Genomic DNA, 19,739 nt, shown 5'->3' with positions numbered 1-19,739 from the left:
TTGTCTAAAAATAAGAATCCTCCATTTCTGGGTTCTTAAAATCATCAGATTAAGATGAAAATCTTAAATCTTCTTTCTGCTTTTGATAGCAAACAGCTGCTTCTCTTTATTCTCTCTCTAATTTGCTAGTGTCAGTAAACTCACACATACACATCTCTATCCAATACATTTTCTCTTACTGATTCAGAACAAGTTTTTAAAAACCCCAAACCTGTAATTTGAGAACATTAAGTCTAATTTCAAGAGTGGCATCATTGGTAGTGTTAATTCCCATTAAATTATTGCTTTTTCTCATGCAAGCTAAACCACAGAATTAGTCACATTCAATTATTTAAAGGTTTTTTAATTAAACAGTTTTTCAAGCTCTTTTTAATATTAGAACATTATTTCATAATTTCTTTTCACCTTTCTTGTTTAATATAAATATTCTATGATCTACAATCATATGCTGTTGTAACTGCTCCTTTTATATCTTCTGTCTTATAACAAGCTGTCTCACTCTCTGTACTCAAATATTAATTTTGCAACTCTATAGTCTGTTTTATGTTTATACATTTTTTTCTATACTGCATTTCTCTTAATAAATTGAATCAATGGACCTGTCTGGGAATTTTCTGTTGGGTTTTACCTTCTCAGATTCCCCAGCGAGTCACTAATGGTGTTCTTCACCTCTTCCTTTCCTGGGTTAAAAAATCTTTCTTTCAGTGAACCAAGCCCTTTGAAAGGCATTTTGTCTTTCTTCTTCAGTAAATCCCTTATGTTAACGAGCATTCACTTCTGCTGTCATATTTCCCAATGCCAGAGCCGGGAGCCTCCACCAGTCCCCTCGGTGACCTCTGCAACAACAACCAGTTGCTCAAGAAAAGAGCAGGTAAAAAAATAATAATAAAAAAATAATAAAGTCAGATCTTGCAAAGCCAGAAAAGAAAAACTGTGGAGCGAAGCCCCCCCAGAAGCCCTCAGGGGCTCGGCGTGGCCCTTGGAGCAGCTCTGGCGTGCTGGGTCGGTACCTGTGCGGGGCAGCGGCTCCGGGCTGCAGCTGGGAGCTGCAGGTGCTGCTCAGGCCAGGTCCCTGGGCAGGAGGTGCTGCCTGCTCCACAGGCAAACCTCAGCCTGGCTCGCTGGGGCTCATCCTCAGTGCATCCCTCCCTCCCTCCCTCTCTTCTTCCCTCCCTCCCTCTCCTGCCTCTTTCACGCCGAGATCCTGTGCAAGGTGGTGCTATAGTAACAGACACAATACCTGTCCTCAAGCCACTCCAGTTCGCTAATAAGGCCTCATCCATGGCAAGGGCCAGAAGTTGATTAAATATTTACGAGACCTTTCTGCAAGGAGGGAATTATTGCAAGCTACAGTTCCCACTCAGTGTGTACCCCCCCACCCAGGGGAGGCTCCCTACCCCAATACACTTGCTGGTTTGAACCAAAGCTGCCTTCCCATGCCTTATGGTCATTTATTATTGATGTTGCTGGGCCCTTGGGCAGACAGGCATGGAGAGGCATTGGTGTGATGCTGTTTGAATAAGCAAAGGAAGACCAGCCATAAATTGAATCCATTGCATTTTTGAAACACAAAATGGCTCAAAGAGGTGAACCAGTCCAATGCAGTGTGACTTCGTGACAGCAACACTCTTCGTAGCAGGGCAGAAAGTACTCAATGAGAACTCTTGAGGAAATGCAGCCTGTCACTCCACTCATCATGCCTTCTCATTGGCCAGAGTCAAATGAAGAATTTCTGCTTTTGGCAAGGCCTCAGATATTGGATTTGGGTTATGGACAAGTTAAACAACAACAACAACAAAAACAACAAACAAACAAACAAAACCACAAAACCCAAACAAAACCAAACAAATAAACAAAAAACCCCAAAGCCACAAACCATTTAATATATTCCCTCTCCCATCAGTCCCTCCCTTCAGGTGAAGGGGAAGGCAGAAACTCTGTAGATTGTTAGAAAAATGAGAGCTTTGTCTTTGGCACATTACCTCACTCCTACAAGGAAAGTTAAATTAAGTACCTGTCAGTGCCTCATCAGGCCACCAGCACAATAAGAATTGATTGTCCCTAGAATCAAACAGCTGAGAGTAACCATGTGGAGGGCAGGCAGATGACCACCCATCAACCCCAGCTCCTGTTCTGCCACAGGCCACCTGGTGTCCCTGAGACAGTGGCTGTGACTCCGAACCTTCTCTCCTGCCTGTCCTTATCCTTCCAGGCTCAGGGACCACACTTTCCCCCTAACTTCTTTTCAGAGCTTGGTCTATCCAGACTCTACAGAGAGGAAAAAAAAAAAGAAACCCAGAAAGTGATTCCTCCAGAGAAATGAACTGGATCTGAGTTCTTTTCACTTAAAAACTCCTCATTTGGGTGTTTGAACTGAGTGAGCAGGTTTGACTGAGATGTAAATCTAGACCAAAGCTGTACAAGGACTATCCATCCACCACTCCATTCCTCTCCTAGCCCCTTGCATGGGCCCCCAGTCTCTGGGTTTTAGAACTCTTCATAATGCAAACACCAAATGTCTGGATTGTCCCAGCTCCACTTTGAGGAAGGAGATTTTACAAAATACATTTTCTCAGGGTTATGTGAGGCGGGCAAGCAGCTTTCACTGAAATCCTTTATTCCTAGTATGAACCAGGAGAGAAGAGAGGGAGAGGGAGCATACTTAGGAGCTGAGAGTTTGCCTTTGCTGCAGTCTCTTTTATTGCAGCACTGGTTAGAGTTTCTTTCTCCTCTTTGAATAATTCATGTGATGTAAGAAGCGTTGGCTCAGCACAGCCAACACATTTGTCCTTGCAGAACAGTCCTCCCATAGCAAGCATATAGAACATGGGTACCTCCAGATCTCAGCGCTACCTACCCACTTGCCTCTGGCGGGACTTCTCTGTGTGTTTGTCTTTAGCTGGGTTGAACAGCAACTGCTCTCACTGCCAACTCAAGGACTGACCAGTGACACTCTCTGCAGGACATCCCTCTGCCCTGGGAGCAGCTGCACCTCCTCTTCCTCCTCCTCCTCCACCTCACGTTGCCCAGGCTTGCATCTGGCCATCTCCAAACTGAGCAAAAAGAAGGAATTCCTCCTGGTTTCTCACTCCAGACCCCTAACCCTGGGTTGCCATTGGCATCTGTGGACAGGCAAAGCAGCAAGGTCACCACGGTGGCAAGGCCCAACACGACCACATGTGTGCATTAAAGCAGCCCCTCCAATTTCCAGCAGGCACGCTGAAAATGAGCCCCAGCAGGCCAGCTGCCAGACACCAGAGGTACATATGGGTTTGGGAATATATACATGCAAAACCATAAAACAAAATTGTCTTCCGTGCGAACAAACATGTATTTGCTGGCATTTGAGGTAGTATTCTGAATGCTCTTAGGGCAGCTGAACACCTGAAATCATGGAAGAACCCAGCTCCAAACTGGAAATGGTGCAAACTCCGGTGCAAGGAATTCACTTCGGAAGACTGGAACTCAGGATGGAAAGTGGCGTTCAAAACCCATACCTGCCAGCTGCTGTGGGAAAAAGGGTTTTATCTCACCCATCTTTCTGGTCTTCTGGTCCTGGTTTGAATAAAGAGAGCACAGAGCAGACACAAGAAAGGAGTTACGCTTAAAATGTGGTGTTTTGTTCACTTATCCACATATTCTCCAGCTGCATTTAGCACAGATGTCTGAAGTCTGTCCTCCATGCATTTGGGGCTGATTCAAGTGGCTCCCTCAGAGATCTATCCTGGCTGGCCCCTGGCAGAGTATGCTCCCCTCAAGGATGTAGAGGTCTATCATTAGCAATACCACTTGCCTCACCATTAACAGAATTACACATTTCTCACGGCAGGTTTCCTCTCTCCCTCCTCTTTACTCTCAGTAATCCCTCTGCACTTCCTGCACATCTGCAGTGCTTCAGCAGTAGCCCCTTTGGAAATTCACAGATCCTTTCTCTGAGGTCTAGAGGAAGTGTGTTACTCACTCCTGCTTCTCTGAGGGGAGGCAGCTCAACAGCAGCAGTGCTGCTTCTCTGTTTCCTCCTCCTCAGGCTCACAAAGTAACAAACTGCCTGGATTCCAAAACAATGCTGTAGAGACTGTCACAGCAGCTTGGCAGTGCCCTGCTCCTGCTGGAGCACCATCCACAGGGGCACCACCCAATTCCCAACAAGAATGTGCTGGATGAAGCCGTGGCAATACCTGTGGGACTGATCCCAGCACACATTTCAGAGCATCAGCTGAGGAACTCTTCCTTGATAAGACCCAACAGCCCTTACAGACCCAGCTGTCATTGTTACTGCGTTTTTCTTTCTTGTTTTAACCTGTGCCCTAATTTTCTTTTTCAGAAATTATACCACATTGTAATTCTCCTTTTGCTATCTCAGACCTCCTTAAAACACAATGTATTACATAATTTCAAGGCTGCTGTTTGCAAGCTGGGGCTGAGTCCAAGACGCAGCATTTGCTTGCACTTGTAAGGAAATATTTTGCAAAATTAAAACTATATGGCTCACATAGCTTGTAGTTACTATTGAAACTACAGACTCCTATCTCCAGAGACAACTAGTAAGTGTATTAAAACCGTATTTTAGACCCAATACAGACCTAAACCAGCATGCAGACATCCACTGCTGTGCACTCATACTACATACTACATACACCATCACTGCCTCAGGTCCTCAGGTGCTCAAGAGTGAACTGTGCTCACTAAAGCGAGCTGCAAGAAAACTTGAAACTGGTCAAGTGCACGTACAGGAGATGTGCCTTCCTAACAAGAGCTGTGCCTTGCAGACACAGGGCTTGATTCAGAGTTTTAGCAACCCCTTAAGAAAACCAAGCTTGCAAATATCAGAACTAGCAATAAACATAACTTATGTGGAAGAGTACCTTCTACAGGTACAAGTAAATGTACACCTAGAGGCTATCTCATTTGTTACAGTTATTTCTTTTGTTGAAAAGCCTTGAAATACCATCTTTAGGCTGCTCCTCCTGATGATTCCGTAACATAATGGATGGGGTAAAGTCTTTGCCACATTTAAAAGAGATTTTTGCTACTGCTTTCAGTGCAGACTGGATAGCATACACATTTCATGTGCTGACTGTCTTGCAAGCAGTCCCTTCTCCCAATGCTTGTAAAATATAAAATTTTGATCTCTTTACAAGTATTTAATTATCACAGTAATTGACACCCTGACACTAGCATCCTGAAAAAGTCAATTTAACCTTTTCGTGTCTCTGCTGAATTAACATAAAGATGCTTTGTGCTGTGATCAACCTTAACAATAACCAAAGGCTGCTGGGGCTTCTCCAGTGGAAATACATAAGAATACCTTTGTCAATTTTTAATCAGTTCAAGGCCATGTGATCACATCCCTGGTGCTTGTGAGATGATTTTAGATCATAGTTTGCTCTTGTTATTTGGAGGAACCTTCTTTTGTTAAAACAAGATGACTTTGCCTTTTTAGCTCTTACCAAGAGCTCAAAGGCTAGAAAATCCTGAATAACCTCTCTTACTAACTGAAGGTTTCTTAAAATTAAATTGAATTTTAAAATGTTGATGTTTCAAAACTAAGTATCTTTGAAAGTTTTAAGCACCTCCATTTCTTGCAAATGGAGCAAAGTAATGAGGCAGAGATAATGAATATGAGTTTCATCTGCACATAGGTCTTAGGGTTGGCAGACTTTAATGTTTACAGCACTGGGAGTTTGACAATGCTTTGCCCAAGAACAAGGCCTTGATAAAAGCTGACTGGTAGATTTCATTGAATCATGGAATCCTTCTTTCAGGAAAACACCTTTAGGGTCATCAAGTCCATCTGTTAACCCAGCACTGGCAAGTCCACCACTAAACCATGTCCTTAGGCAGTGCCGAAGAGGTCCACTCAGATGAAAAGCATATTTTATTGTTAAGCACAAAATTTTGGGCTTAAGCCAATTCTTCCTTTGTATTTGCACAGTGTCTGGTGTACTGGAGATCCTATTTCTGTTGGCACCTGTAAAAGTGATTGTAACATTACATAAAAAAGAGGGTACTGTAGGAATTCAGCCTTTGAGATCTACAGCATCTGCTGTCAAAGATAAAAGAGGTGACCTGGGATCCCATGTTATACAAGGGTTTAGAGTAAATGATCAATCTGGTCTTTCAGACTGTGAAACTTATGGCTTTACACCTACAATTTTCTGCCATAAATGAGGATAGATTCAAAGACTTCAGAATCCTGGTTTCTGTTTTACCATATATGAGAACTGAGTGCTTTCCTGCCAAGTTAAAATGCTTCATGTTGAGTCAGCCCAAATCCAATTGTCAGATGTTATGTTTGTTTCCCTGATAACTGCAGCAAAACCAGCACTAATTCTAAACTAAAAAAGGGTTAAAAAATTCCTCTTTAGTTTCTGGTTTCTGCTTCCTGATCAGATTGATGGTATGAAAAACATCTGATCACACCTGGACACAAAATAAAAATAGTGGCTCTTGGGATGTTAATAACATATAAAATAACAATAGAAATAAGAATTCCTACATATAGGAATATTATAATTTTCCATACTGAAAGCTGCTAATTAAGTACTCATTTCTTACCTTACACTGTAAGAAGGCTTTTAAAGCATTTCTATGTGGAAAGTTCCTATGTGAAGTATAGTAGTCTGGAAGTGTAATAGTGAAGTTCCTATGTGAAGTATAATAGTGAAATTCGTATGTGAAGTATAATAGTCTGGTTTTCCACAAAAAGAAAATGGGCACAGTTTCTACGCCATTGCATTAATACAGATATATTTGATGATGATTTTTGTGCATACAGGAATACAGTTTGTTAATTAAAAATACGTCCTTTTTTACTTTCACAAAGCTGTATAAGAAAAGTCCTGTAGCTGGACAAGACTATTTCTATAATGTTTGAAATGTATTTGAAAGTTTCTTGGGTTATAGTGACACCTTATGGCAGTTTTATTGTACCTTACAGATCATTTTGAAATAAACATCTCATAATATTTTACAGCCTGTCTCTATCAGTAAGGAACTGCTTTGATGTTTTTAGAACTCTTTTAGTTACAAGTTACTCAAAAGATCATTCCACCTCTTCAAATTTGTGTTTTCCCTTTCCCTCTTACTAGGAAAATACATTTTACAGTCTTTGGCATTATCTTCTCTCCACATTTAACAGATAATCTATGCCAGGCAATACAGCTATAACATATACTATTTATAACTACCTATGGTGATACCCAATTTGTGAATAGTCTCTTAGTTGATTGATTCACTAAATTATAGAATGTAGCTCATTGTGTTTCTCTAATCCTAGATCTGAACTCTTTACAAGAAAACATCATGATAGAAGTTAACGAGTTTTTTTTTTTCCTTTTAAATACTGTTGGAAACCAAAACTGTGAGACATGAAAATAAAACTCACTACTACATGAAGAACAGAATTTATAAAACCTGCCTTCCTGGGGCTCTCCCTTACATGAATTTTCCAGTGTCCAACAAGACCTATTTCTACCTACAGCCCTTCCCTCACCTGAGGTGCAAAATTGGTCCCTCCAATGAGGCAACAGTTGCCATAAAACTCACATTAATTCTTTAACTTTGGAAACTTAACAACACTTTCATCAAACAAGGGTGGAAAGTGGGCAACAGGTTTGAAGTTGCAAAGGGTTGAGAAGGAATGGGGTAGAAGGATGACTGAGCAGTCACATTAATCTTAAAAACAGAGATTAAAATCTTCAAATGCTCGAAGTGACTTGAAGGGGGAGTTGTGTTTATGCTGAACTGTAGATAGGACTTAGTTATGTTAGAATAATTTCATGTAACCTTTTCTCATTTTAAAATTAACATAGAGACAGCTTAAAATGATAAAGATTTTTTTCTTTGAGTAAGATATTTGTTTAAAATCAATATCTTAAGTGCCAACAGATGTCAGTTAATACACTGTTAAGTGTATTAAAAGATGTCAATGACTAAATATGTGAATCTCATATAATCTATAAATTAAAAAATTAAAACACACATGCTTTTGCCATAATTTTAAAGGTATTTCTGTTGCTAAGGTAGCTGAAATCACTGCCTAAACACCTAGCATCTCCTGCAGCTCTTTAGAAAGAACAGAAAGGAAACCAGTTCTATTTCAATTTAAAACCATTAATGTTTCAAAACTAAGAAACTGAGCAACATGGAAAACAAAACTTCTTCCCTCACAATGCCTGCACTAAAATGTACTGAAGAAAAATGAAATTAAACAACTGTAGCTTCTTGAAACACACAGTGATTAGTAACTCACAATTCAGGACAGTATTTTTAATTGCTATTACTTTTCTTCAAATAAGTTTTGTTTTAAAACACACAGATTTAATGCAGTTCCTTTCTAATGTCTCTAATCTTTATGTATATTTACATACTGAATATTTGACCTACCTTTCACCAGAAAATGTCTGCTACAGCAAAACAGGGACTGGGAAAAGAGTGAATTATTCAACTTCCTAATCACAGTCATTCAATTAAACAAAGTAGTCCTTTCCAACAAAAAACAAACACAGAGAAATGAAACATTCCAGTAAGAGTGTTAAGACTAGATTAAATCAGAGCTCAAGCAGCTGCCCATCAGCAGCAGCAATAGTTGTCAGGACCAGTCAAGCTCTTCCATAAAACAGCATCCAGCAGCACTCTCTGCACAGGCCCCAGGAATGTGAAGAGAGCAGGTGGGCAGGAGATACAATTTCAAATAAAATAGGTCCAACCCTGCAGGGCAGGCACTAGATACTCTGGCATTTTGCAGATGACAGTTTCCACTGTCCTTCCTTTTTTTTTTTTTTTTTTTTTTTTTCCTCAGCAATTCCCTGAACTCTGCCTCTCTGCCCTGAAGGGTTTCTGTATCACTGTGGCATCTGAATTCAGTAATCCTTCAGGTCACTCACCTGCAGCTGCTTTTAACGCTTCTACTTCAGGCTCATGCTGCCTGTAGAATTGATGACAAGGGAAAGAGATGCCTACTCATCAGCCCACTCCACTGGCTTGCCAGAGCTGGACCATCAAGGTGAGATGCAGAGCCTCATGTTAGGTTCCCTTCTGCAGCCCCTCATGGCACAGCAACAATCCCCAGCTGAAAAGCAACAAGCACAAAATTCAGGCTGTCACTGTCATAAAGACAGCATTCCCTTACCAAGCATCACCAGAAAAAAGAAATTGTCAGAAGCCCTTGAGCTTGGTTGCCCTTCTACAGCCATGCACTGCTTGGGAGCACTGATGCAGGAAAAAAGCAAAGAGAAAGTAGATGCAAGAAATGGCTTCACCAGAAAGAGCCTGGAAAAGTAGCAGGCACAGGGTCCAAAGGAACTGCTACATGTGGAATTGAGCTCAATTAAGTTGGAAATTATCTGTGAAGAGACACACATAATTTAAGACACACTTATTTAATCTCTGCAATGTGCAGGAAATCACAGCTTTGTCCTGTCTACATCATGGGTAGAATAAGGTGACACTTCCTACCTAGCAGCCAGTTAATGATCTGGTTAGCTTAAGAAATATTTACTGTTTGCTAAATCAAAGAATTTCAGCTGTGTGGCTCTGGTTTGCAAAATATGGCAATGAAGATATTGCAAGAGGTATTTGCTATTTCACTGCAAATCTTTTATTTGTAATGGCTGTAAATCAGTAAGACTCAAGCAATGAATTCTTTAGAAAACATAAAACCAATAAGGACAATCAAACTGAAAAAAAAATCAGCTAATTTAACAGTTTCCTGTTTGCCAGATAATAAAAAATAATAGATAAACACTAATTTAATCTTGCACAGAATAATGATTAAAATGTTAGTACTTCATATTGAAATCACCCCAATTGCAGAAATTACATTTAGTATCTATCAAGTCAGAAAATTACACAGAAAATACTTCTGTTGATAGTTTTATAGAGCAGATCAAGAATTTAGGCACAGCTTGCACCAAAATTGTATATAGTTCTACAAATAGTTTTGTTTTTTTTTCTATTTTGTAGTCAAGTAAAGCCAGGATTTATAGCATAAGGCTATTTGAGGAAGGTCTGCAATTGAAGTTCCCATTCAACAGAAAAAGTATGAAAATTATATTCTAGTCTAATTTTATTTTTTTCTGATTCTCCTGCTTTGATTTTCTAAGATTTTCATGGTAAGTCCCAATCATCATAAGACACAATCATTTTTGGAAATTCTTAAAAAATAAAAATAATAAAAATATCTATCTGGTGCCAAGTTAGGATTCTTCAAATGAAATTTACAGTAATTACAGAGGCATCTGATGGCTTCATTAGCATTTTCTTATTTGCAATATTTGAAGTCACTGCTGTGACATTGGTTAAAATGCTTATTCACAGCTTTGGTGCCACAGGTGAGTGTTTATTTCACCTGCATGGCAACAGCAGGAATTGCAATTCTAGTTTTTTTTAGTTCTCTGCTCTAATATTTGATTTTTCTCTTCAGAAGATAAGCAGTTATTCTTCAGTTATTCTTTCTGCTGGAAAGCAAGCTCTTCAAGGTTTTGATTCCATTCACTCTTACAAGTACTAGGTTGCATCAAGGAGACACAGAGAATGACATGAACAAAGGCTGCCTGTGTCATAACTTCAGCTCCCAAACCCCTTGCTTCCCAGATAAAAGATGACAATGTTTTCATTGATGTAGTTCCAAATGGAGGTTCTTCTGTGATTATTTGGCTAATTATTGCAGGAGAGTGTAAAACCTAGTATTTTCATGATGGTGAAGCATTTTAAGAAATTCCATCATAAAAGGCCAAATAATAATTAAGGCACAAGCAAGACAATGAAAAAAAAAAACCTTTAAAATTGGTATGTAAATATAGGTAGGTCATTAGACTTCTACCATTTCTGAGTTTCCAATCATTCCACACCCACAACAGGGTGGAATGATTAATTTGCAGGAAGAAACTGCAATAGATCCATAATAGTGCAGTTCATAGGCAGGTGTCCTACAGAGGAAAAAAAAATTTAAAAAGTCTAGAATTTCAAATTTATGTCTATAATACTTAGTAAATTATTTCGGAGTTTGAATAACTAGTATTTATTGAGCTGCTTTTGGGTTTGTGCGTGGGTAGGAATATAAACTGAATTCCTGCTTTGTCAGTTTGGCACAGGAAATCAGAATCCACCTTGTTACCTTAGGAACCACTTTCCAATCCTCTGAGCAACTGCAGTGGTCTCCAGCTGGTAACACAGCTCTACAAATGCTTATATAAAAAAAGATTAATCTAAAGTTCTAGTGTATGACAAATCCAAAGGTTGGACTAGAGATGTTTAAGTGATGAAATACAGACAATTAGCTGCCAATATAAAAGGATTCCAGGCTAAGAAAAAACAACTGCAAGTATCTCCAGACCCCCGTTTGAAGATTTAGGCTAAATGGGTTCATAAAAGAGTTTATTAAAATGTCATCTTTACTCCACAACAAACCAACCCAGAACATCTGGATTTCAGCACTTGAAACCTTGCAGCTTAAGAAACAGGTAGGAGTTATGGATCCTACCAATATCCACAAATGGAGTTACAAAGAGAACATTACCAGAGTGAAGGACATACCAGTCAGATCAGGACTGTGATTAGCTGAGCAAATTAAGGCAGGCATTTTCTCAGCAGGGGGCTGGCACATGACAGGACTGTGCTCACTTGATGGATACAGCTGTGGAAAAGGGCTGCTGCCCTACTCAGCAAGTGAAATCAAAGAGAGAACTGAAGCCAGCTGATGCTACCTTTCCATTTTCACCTCATCTATCTTTTTGTTCTCTTACTCTCTTCTCCCACACCATCTCTTGCCAACAATGATGTTTCTAATCAGATCAGACATCAGATGTCTTGTACTTGAACAATTTATAGCATACAAAAGCCTGAGAACTACATTTCTTCAGAGTGCTGGCAAACTCTAACCTGCCAAAGCAGTGTATCTTGAAATTCAGGTTTAGAGAAAGGGCTGGTTTCTGGGTCAATCAGCTGTGAAAATGCAAAGTGAGATTACTGTGTGTCATCAGAAAAAGTAAATGCTAATTTTAGAGGCATCTAGTGTAGCAGTTTTTCCCCTAGAACTTTAATCCACTGCAGGAAGACAATATGTGAGGATGTTTTACAACTGTCTGGACAGCAATGTCTAAGAAATGAACTCAGAAGTACATGGGATAAAATGTATTTCAAACAAAATGTACAGGGGAAAAGTCTTCTGTAGAAGTTACTGTTAGTTAATTTAATGAACATTATCAATAAAAATATCTTCCAACGTGAAAATATGAAAATTCATTTATTTCCATAGGCAACCTAATTCAGAGTACAAAGTGATGTGTATTTCTCAAAACTGTCACTGTACCTTTTACATAGCTTTAAAGAAACTGATCTAAAAGTTGATACAAGAATAATTTTGGTTTTGAAGAGTTGTCCAATAAACCAGATATACACTAATGCCATGCTATGACAGTTCTATTTATGAATCACAGCTGACACAACAACAGTATCACTATAAATCTCATGAGAATTTTAATGTTTTACAATCAGAACATAAAACTGACACTAGTACAGATACTGTACAATTAGACAAATAAACAAGTATTAAATATTTTGCACAAGGCCTGAGTTCACTATAACACATTTTGATTTACAGCTTCATCTCAGAAATCTGTACAGCAGTTAGACCTGTTCCAGAGAACCTAAAGACAATACAACTTCAGGGGTTATTTGTTATGTTGATACAAGGGTGAGGCCTGCAAGGCAAGAGGATTTGGTGTATGAATCCAAGGTTTTACTGCCTTGTGTAATTTTGTTGAAAAGCAGTCAAAATCTAATGGAAAGTCATGTACTTTCCAAAGGCAGAACCTCACTTGAAAATCAGTTAACTCATCTGAAATTCTCCAGGTAGGTTTCCTCACAGCTTTCCAAAGGAAAAGTTCACAATGAATATATAAAATGCAGCATATCTCTTAACAAAGAAAAAGTTTACATGTACAACAGGGTATTTTTTTCTGTACTTCCCCTCCCTATGCTTCTTTCATTGGAAATGGCACAAATCACCGATATCCCACCCAACCCCAATTAAAAAAAAACCCTAATCAATAAGCAAAGGTCACTCCAAAGTCCAAAAACTTCATTGTAATGCAAGATCCAGTAATGCAAGATCCAGTGTTCATAAACTTATGTTTTAAAGCTTTCCTTTTTTGCTCAAGTCATACAGATGTAGGCAGACTAAGCATGGATTATTAATAATAGATAACACAAGTATCATATAATTCTTAGCCTGTATGGAAGCTTTATGGAATTTTATTCAAATCTAACTTCTCATTTAATCTCTGTTTTTTGGTGCAGTTGAACTGAAAAATCCAAAAATCCTATATTCTAGAATATAATCACACTTATCTATCTACAGACACAGATAACATTACAACAGAGGTTATAATACAAAAGTCAACATACATTTTTCTTACTTTAAAAGGCAATCAGGGTATTCATTAAGGTTCCACATAAATGTGAACCAGTTGTTGCTAAAAAGACGAAACAGAAAAGGAACGTTTTAAAGAATAAGGCTTGAAATATTGTGCACCTACACATCCAAAAATTCACCCTTTAACTTGGGGTACTCAACACCTGTGTAAGGCCACAACTTCCCCACAACATTTCTTATTCACAGTGAGGAGAACATAGTGTCTTCATTAAAACAAACTAGCATCTACCCATGCTCCCAGTAAAATGTCTCTCCCCTTCTGCAAAATAATTCAACTCCTTTACCTTTCAAAAGACTCCACTGTTACTGCTGCCCTCCTGCAGAAGCAAGTTCCAAGGGCTGTGCTGTGCCTTATTCACACCACTTGTGTGATGAAAAGGAACAGAAGATTGGTTCCCTCCTCCAGTGACACCTGTGCCATTTCATTCCTGGCTTCTCTCAAGAGTCAGAACTAGGGGCTTCTAAGGTAATCTGAAACTCAGTAGTTTAAAGGCTCTCCATCAGCCCAAGTAGAGAAGGTTTTTCAAGCCTCTTTAATACAATCCTTTTCTCTAGCAGGATTAGTTTGTTTTTTGTGACTGAGTTTTGAGAGAATGATTCAGACACTTTCATACTTAAACCCAAATGGAAGCAAGAGCTCTAATATGGAAAACATTGCTGTCTTGGTGTAGTCATGTTCATTTAGCACACACCAGAGCAGCCAACTGATCTAAGATGCACTGATCTAAGATGTGCAGCTATTTTCACTCAGCTTCTCCTTTTGTAGAAAACAAAATATAGATGAATCCCTTAAAGAATAGGAACTTATGTCCTTCCCTTTACAAATCAATGCAAACTAGATGGGCTGGGCATTTCAGATCCTGTCCTCATTTCCACAGCAGAATGAAGACATGCTGACAGTGGGTGAGCAAAGTGGATGCACAGTGGCTGCTGTGATGATACAACCTGACAGGCTTTCACATTTTTCCTTTAAATTAGGTTCAAGGGCAGAAATTTAGTGTAATTTACTGTCTTCCTCAAGGCATTGTAAAGAATAACTTATTACCAGGTTACTATTTAATTAACAGCATTTGTAGTTTCATAACAGGTACCAATTTCAAACCTGTGTTCTCCGCTTTACTTTACATGAGGACTAGGCAGACCCTCTGCTTCAGGCCAAGCTAGATGTAGCATTGCTTTCCATCCAAGTTCAGCCACAGGAGGCTCCTGGAATACCCACATTTTGTAACATTGTCCGTTCCCCTTTGTCTTTCCCAAAAACCAACTTGGACGTGAAGCACAACTGCTGCTCTCAAACAATTCACTCTGGCCACAAAACAAGTGTTCCAGCCTCTTGTAGGGCCTCAGAACCATGACTTGTAAGTGGAGAGATCAACTGGCCAAGGATTCCTAAAGAAAAACTATTGTAGCAGGAGCCAAGTGCCACGTGGCCATAGTGACTTACCTCTTACAAGTCCTCTTTCCTTTAAGTTAAGAAGAAATAATTTGAGCACTTCCCACTGAGTTTCCTGACACATTAAGCAAGAAGCATCTATGTGAAAAAGGGATTGGACTCACTGCTTTTGTTTTGTTGGGTTTTTTAAAATAAAATTTAAATAACTGGAAGATTTTGTTAGAGATTTTGTAAGCACCCTTTCCAGTCTTCTTTGTTGTTCTTCCACTCTGGGCATTCTGAAAATTGCAGCAAACAAGGGAAATCAAAGTTATGCTCTCAAATATAAATATAAAAAAGTCCTATTGCTTGAGTCAGACAAAGACCTAATTCCATTGCATTACCACTTCAGAAAACAGCTTCTTTTAATTTAAACATGTAGGATTGATCTTTACTTTGCTCTTACAAAATAGATTATGTTCTGGTATAGCCCATGCCAAAAGCACATACCCCAAACCACACAGTTTAGGAGGTCTAGTAAACGAAATCAGATAATTTTTTTCCACTTTCCCTGCAATAGGTTAAACTAAATCCAGTTCTGAAAAGCTCCCAGTCCAGAGACATCAGTGACTGAAACCCTGGATCAGGACACTGACTTTTAAGACTGCCTTTGCCATAGATGTATTAATTTAATACATTGTATTAAATTGATGAGATGTTGGTTTTAATATATACTCGTTTTCCAAATAATTTAGAGGAATACAGATTCAAGTAATTTTTCAAAGGCTTGCCTTAGGTTACCCAAACAAAACACAGCTTTGAAGAGTTGACATAAAAGAAGACATGAGTGTGATTGAGAGTATAGAGTGCCAGCAACTGTAAATGAGCTTAAATAGTTCAACAGTTCTAGTATTGTACTTAAATTTACATGGATATTTTAACACAACCTACAATGCTTACCATGAATATTAACAGCACATAAGCATCACAATGTATTAGGTATTGTTTTCCAGACCATGAATTTATTGGTCCCAGGTATTTTAAAATAATAGGACTAATGCAACAGCTATAATACATAAAGAATTCTTTAAGAAACATGCTTAATGCTATCACAGCTTAGAACTGTGGAAGTATAACAAAATACAAGTCATATTTACAGCATAAGGCCCTTTGGTTTCTTAAGCAGCAAATGAAAGAAGAGTTTCTTCAGTGAAAGGCTTTGAAAAATAAAGCAAGTAGGCTTTCCATAAAAAAGGTAATTAGTTTTTTCCTTCTCAAAATAACCATTTATAGTCTTCAAAATACTAGGTAAGAAAGCTCTTGAAATTCTTAGGGAAAAAAAAGTTAAAACTCAACAGTAGTATCTGACAGAGCAGAGATTCCACCATGGGCAAGCTGAAAATACACCTTCTGGAAGCAGAAGAAACTACTATTTGGATTTCTGGAGACCTTTATTGAATTTAGCGTAATACAATAAAAAGGATCTGAAATACCTGTGTATTTATCATACACTCTAGAGCTTACAAATCCATATTTGAGAAATCACTTCATGTCAATCTATCCTTCATAAGGACTTGATTTAAACCAAAAGTAAAATGAAATAGTTCTCTCTTAGTCAAGGCAATTTATGGCAGTCTGTCTGCTTTTTCACAAAACCCTGTGCAAACTGTATAAAGTGATCCTTTTTCTTCATCTCAATTGAGCTAAAATTATTAATTAATTCAATATATTCTGTGTAACTATGTAACACGCGTTTAGTTGCACAGTGGGGGCAGTCAACATGTGAATTTTACATTTACATTCATTTTTTGAGGTTTCATAGCTACAGGGTTTTTTTCACATCAGTTAGAAGCAGTATCATATTAGCCAAAACAATGGAATACACAGTAAATGTGATGAAATCACCACATGTATTTTAAAATCCTGCTTAAGTGGTTTGTTGCATTTGCTATGGGGCTTGTAACAAGGATCTGGCATTAAAAAAGAGATTGTAAACCAGCATGACCTTTGAAGCAGTGTTCTTACTCTGTCCCAAACCTGAACCAAATTTTAGAACAACTTCTTATGCCTGCCGAATCTTGTTAGAGTTTACTACCACATTCATTACATTAGCTTACATGAGAGAAGAAAGTCAAAATATGCACTCTTCTTAGTCTCGCCCATAGCTATGGGTTGCAGTGCTCTCTGTATAATTTGGCTATCAAAATTTTTAGGCCAGCATAAGAATTTTGTTTTTGCAAACTGTCATAGGACAAAATGACAGCTTGTGACAAATTCAGACAACATGAGTAATTCTCCAGGTTTGCATCCAATAGCAGCATTATCCCCTAAGCATTTTTGCCGAACTTAAACAAAATTTTGAAGGAAATTTTGTTGGACTTGAGTGAGGTCAGCTCTGAATAATTTCAATGTACTTCTTTTTCAGATGAATATACACATCCTACCTTTCAGCACTCTCATGTTGGTAAAGAGACAGGAAATCTTTATTATGTAAGATGACTTTGCACTTACACAATTCCACTGCAGTACCAGGTGAATGAAACATCAGCCTTTTTTCCTGCCCAAAAGTCTCTACTTTATGGGTTGAAAGTTTCCCCAAGTCATGCTTTTATTAATAAAAACAAGATGTTAATCAGCTTACCCATGATCCAAATTTCACCAATCCTTGAAGGAAGAAAACAAAACATTTTACCCAAAAAGATCTTTTAAGTCATTGCTAGCTGAGCTGCTGTTTGTCATTGTGTTTGCTGGTTGTGCGAAGTTCTGAGGAGAAAAGAAAGGATTACCCTGTATACCAAAGCCTGGCTGTGCTATCATGTTCATCTGAGGTCCCAAGGCTGCATTGCTCGCATTTGGGGACCCTGGCGGTGGCACAAACTGATTAACCCACTGGCTTGATTTCTGTTGAGCCAACTGCTTCATGCTAACTTTGGGTTTTTGAGGACCAAAAAGATTATCTAAAGCAGACATATCTGGGGGTCTGTTTTGTTGTGTCAATGGAGAGATTGCAGATGCAGCATTCATAGGACTGTAATTTGGCATATTGGCAGGTGGTACCATGTTCATCTTGGTTGCTCCTGTTGCGCTTGGACCACTGAAGAAATTCTGAGTAGCGAGACCTGCTCCCATGGTGAACCCAGCAGTCTGAAATCCCATATTTGTGTTTAGTCCATTTGTCATATTTCTCTTTGTGTTGTCAATGGGTGATGAAAATCCCATTCCAACACCCATAGAAGGAACAGAAGAGAAGCTGTTTGAAGATGCAACTTGAGCTTGGTTGATAGGCCGGCTGGTCAAAGATGACATATTATCTATCAAAGTATCTGTCAAGTCTTTTGTCTGCAAAATACATAAAATGCAGTTAAATGTTTTTGCTGTACAGACACTCTGGCAACAGTATTTCATCGTTACCCCTGCAGACCTGGTATTAATTTTTCAGAAATTAGAATTCACCGCACGGAATTGGGCATGAAATGTAATAATACACAAGAGAAATTACACTTTTTGCGTTCTTTGCTACTTAGAACTAATTGTTATGCAGCTTTAATTTGACATCTAAGACTCCACACAAAGCACTACTGTGACTGTTTGCTTAAATGCCCCATTCCTATCACCAAATCCTATATATTATATTTCTTTAATAAACTCTTCAGAGAAAAACCTTTCTTAGTATGTCCTTTTCCTTATCTAGTACCATCACCTTCCGATAATAATGATATCCTTGGAAACTAGTAATTTAAAAGGTGGGAATATTGCTAATGATGCAAATGGAAGGCACATGAAAATTTAATTTAGCTTTTCTCAGCTGTGCCGTTGTACCACCAGAGAAAACAAAAGTGACTCACAGGAGGAAAAATATGCTAAATGCATACAGCCCTTGAAAAAGCATCAGAGCTCCAATGGAAACAGTGCAGCTGTTTGTTCTCTCTCACCTGCTTCACTGGAGGGGTTACTGTAGTTGCTTGGGGCTTAAGAGGTTGCTGGCTTTTCAGTTTCTGTGCCTGTTCTTGCTCTTTAGCTAACTTCTGCTTCTCTTCCAGAGTAAGTGAGGCCTTTAAAAGGGAAAATACTGGTAGTAAGTTGCACAAAATGGTTATTCTGACATTCATATTTTTATTTCATACTAGCACTGTCATTTCAATAATATGTGGTAAACAATACAATTATTTACACAAAAGAGAAATCCAATAAGCAAAATCTACTATAATATTTACTATATTGCTAGAAAGTACTTAAAGCAAATAAATGTACTATTAAGAGCAGCATAATGAAAAATTTGGGCAGATCTCAAATAAAAGAGATATATCAATAAAACCACTTTGTTTCTTTAATATTGGGCATAAGAAAAAGTGTTATTCACAGTTTTTGCTTTCATATAGTTACTAACTTGATCCAGAAATGCAATTGACTGTGGAGTTGAAAAGAGAATTTCATTTTAAAACTGCTGAAGAGTCTTTTGAGGATTTTAACTCCACTTTTGTTAATAATGAAGAATGAAATAATTAAATCACTCCTCCTTAGTCTAAAATTAATGCAAGGATACAGATAACTAGGAATAGTAATTATAGAATATATAGATTCTGGGAATCTATATATTCTATAACTGGAGTATATATCTATATAGTCTGTAATTCTATGGAAATGGGAAGCCATTTCCATAATTATTAGCACAAAAAGAAATTTACAATACTTAAAGCTTATGTTTACTGTATTACTGCTTATATTTTATTTCATGCAGTTTTTCCTTTGCTTCTTGTATTTAACCACATATTGACTGTTTTCACTTAACTTTGAAAGGCACAGTAAAATTTAGTCTCTGCTACTACTTAAAATTCTACATTTTATCTTCATTTCTCTTTGTCATTTTTTCATAAGGAACCCTATTTTGCTTTTCCTACCTATATCCAGTGATGAAGTTTCAGTTTCATT

At 38.2% G+C, this 19,739-nt stretch overlaps 2 protein-coding genes across 5 annotated transcripts in view; both read right to left on the bottom strand.

Annotated features, from left to right (window-relative positions):
• Positions 1–1,128, bottom strand: part of SLC17A8 (solute carrier family 17 member 8) — a 29,612-nt gene extending 28,484 nt beyond the window's left edge. The window contains exons 1-2 of the mRNA XM_038155575.1: positions 1,011–1,128; positions 629–836 (exon numbers count right to left, since the gene is read on the bottom strand). Coding sequence (XP_038011503.1) covers positions 629–771 — 143 coding nt within the window. The 5' untranslated portion in view covers positions 772–836; positions 1,011–1,128. The remainder of the gene's footprint in view (positions 1–628; positions 837–1,010) is intronic.
• An 11,106-nt stretch (positions 1,129–12,234) lies between these two features.
• The window catches only part of SCYL2 (SCY1 like pseudokinase 2), a 34,357-nt gene continuing 26,852 nt past the window's right edge, over positions 12,235–19,739 (bottom strand). For all 4 annotated transcript variants that reach the window (XM_038153639.1, XM_038153637.1, XM_038153640.1 and 1 more), the window contains 2 exons: positions 18,743–18,862; positions 12,235–18,149 (listed from right to left, as the gene is read on the bottom strand). In XM_038153639.1, coding sequence (XP_038009567.1) covers positions 17,499–18,149; positions 18,743–18,862 — 771 coding nt within the window. In that variant the 3' untranslated portion in view covers positions 12,235–17,498. The remainder of the gene's footprint in view (positions 18,150–18,742; positions 18,863–19,739) is intronic.

The sequence above is a fragment of the Motacilla alba genome, chromosome 1A, assembly GCF_015832195.1.
Source record: "Motacilla alba alba isolate MOTALB_02 chromosome 1A, Motacilla_alba_V1.0_pri, whole genome shotgun sequence".
Lineage (NCBI taxonomy): Eukaryota > Metazoa > Chordata > Aves > Passeriformes > Motacillidae > Motacilla > Motacilla alba.
This window is presented reverse-complemented; position numbering and strand designations above follow the sequence as displayed.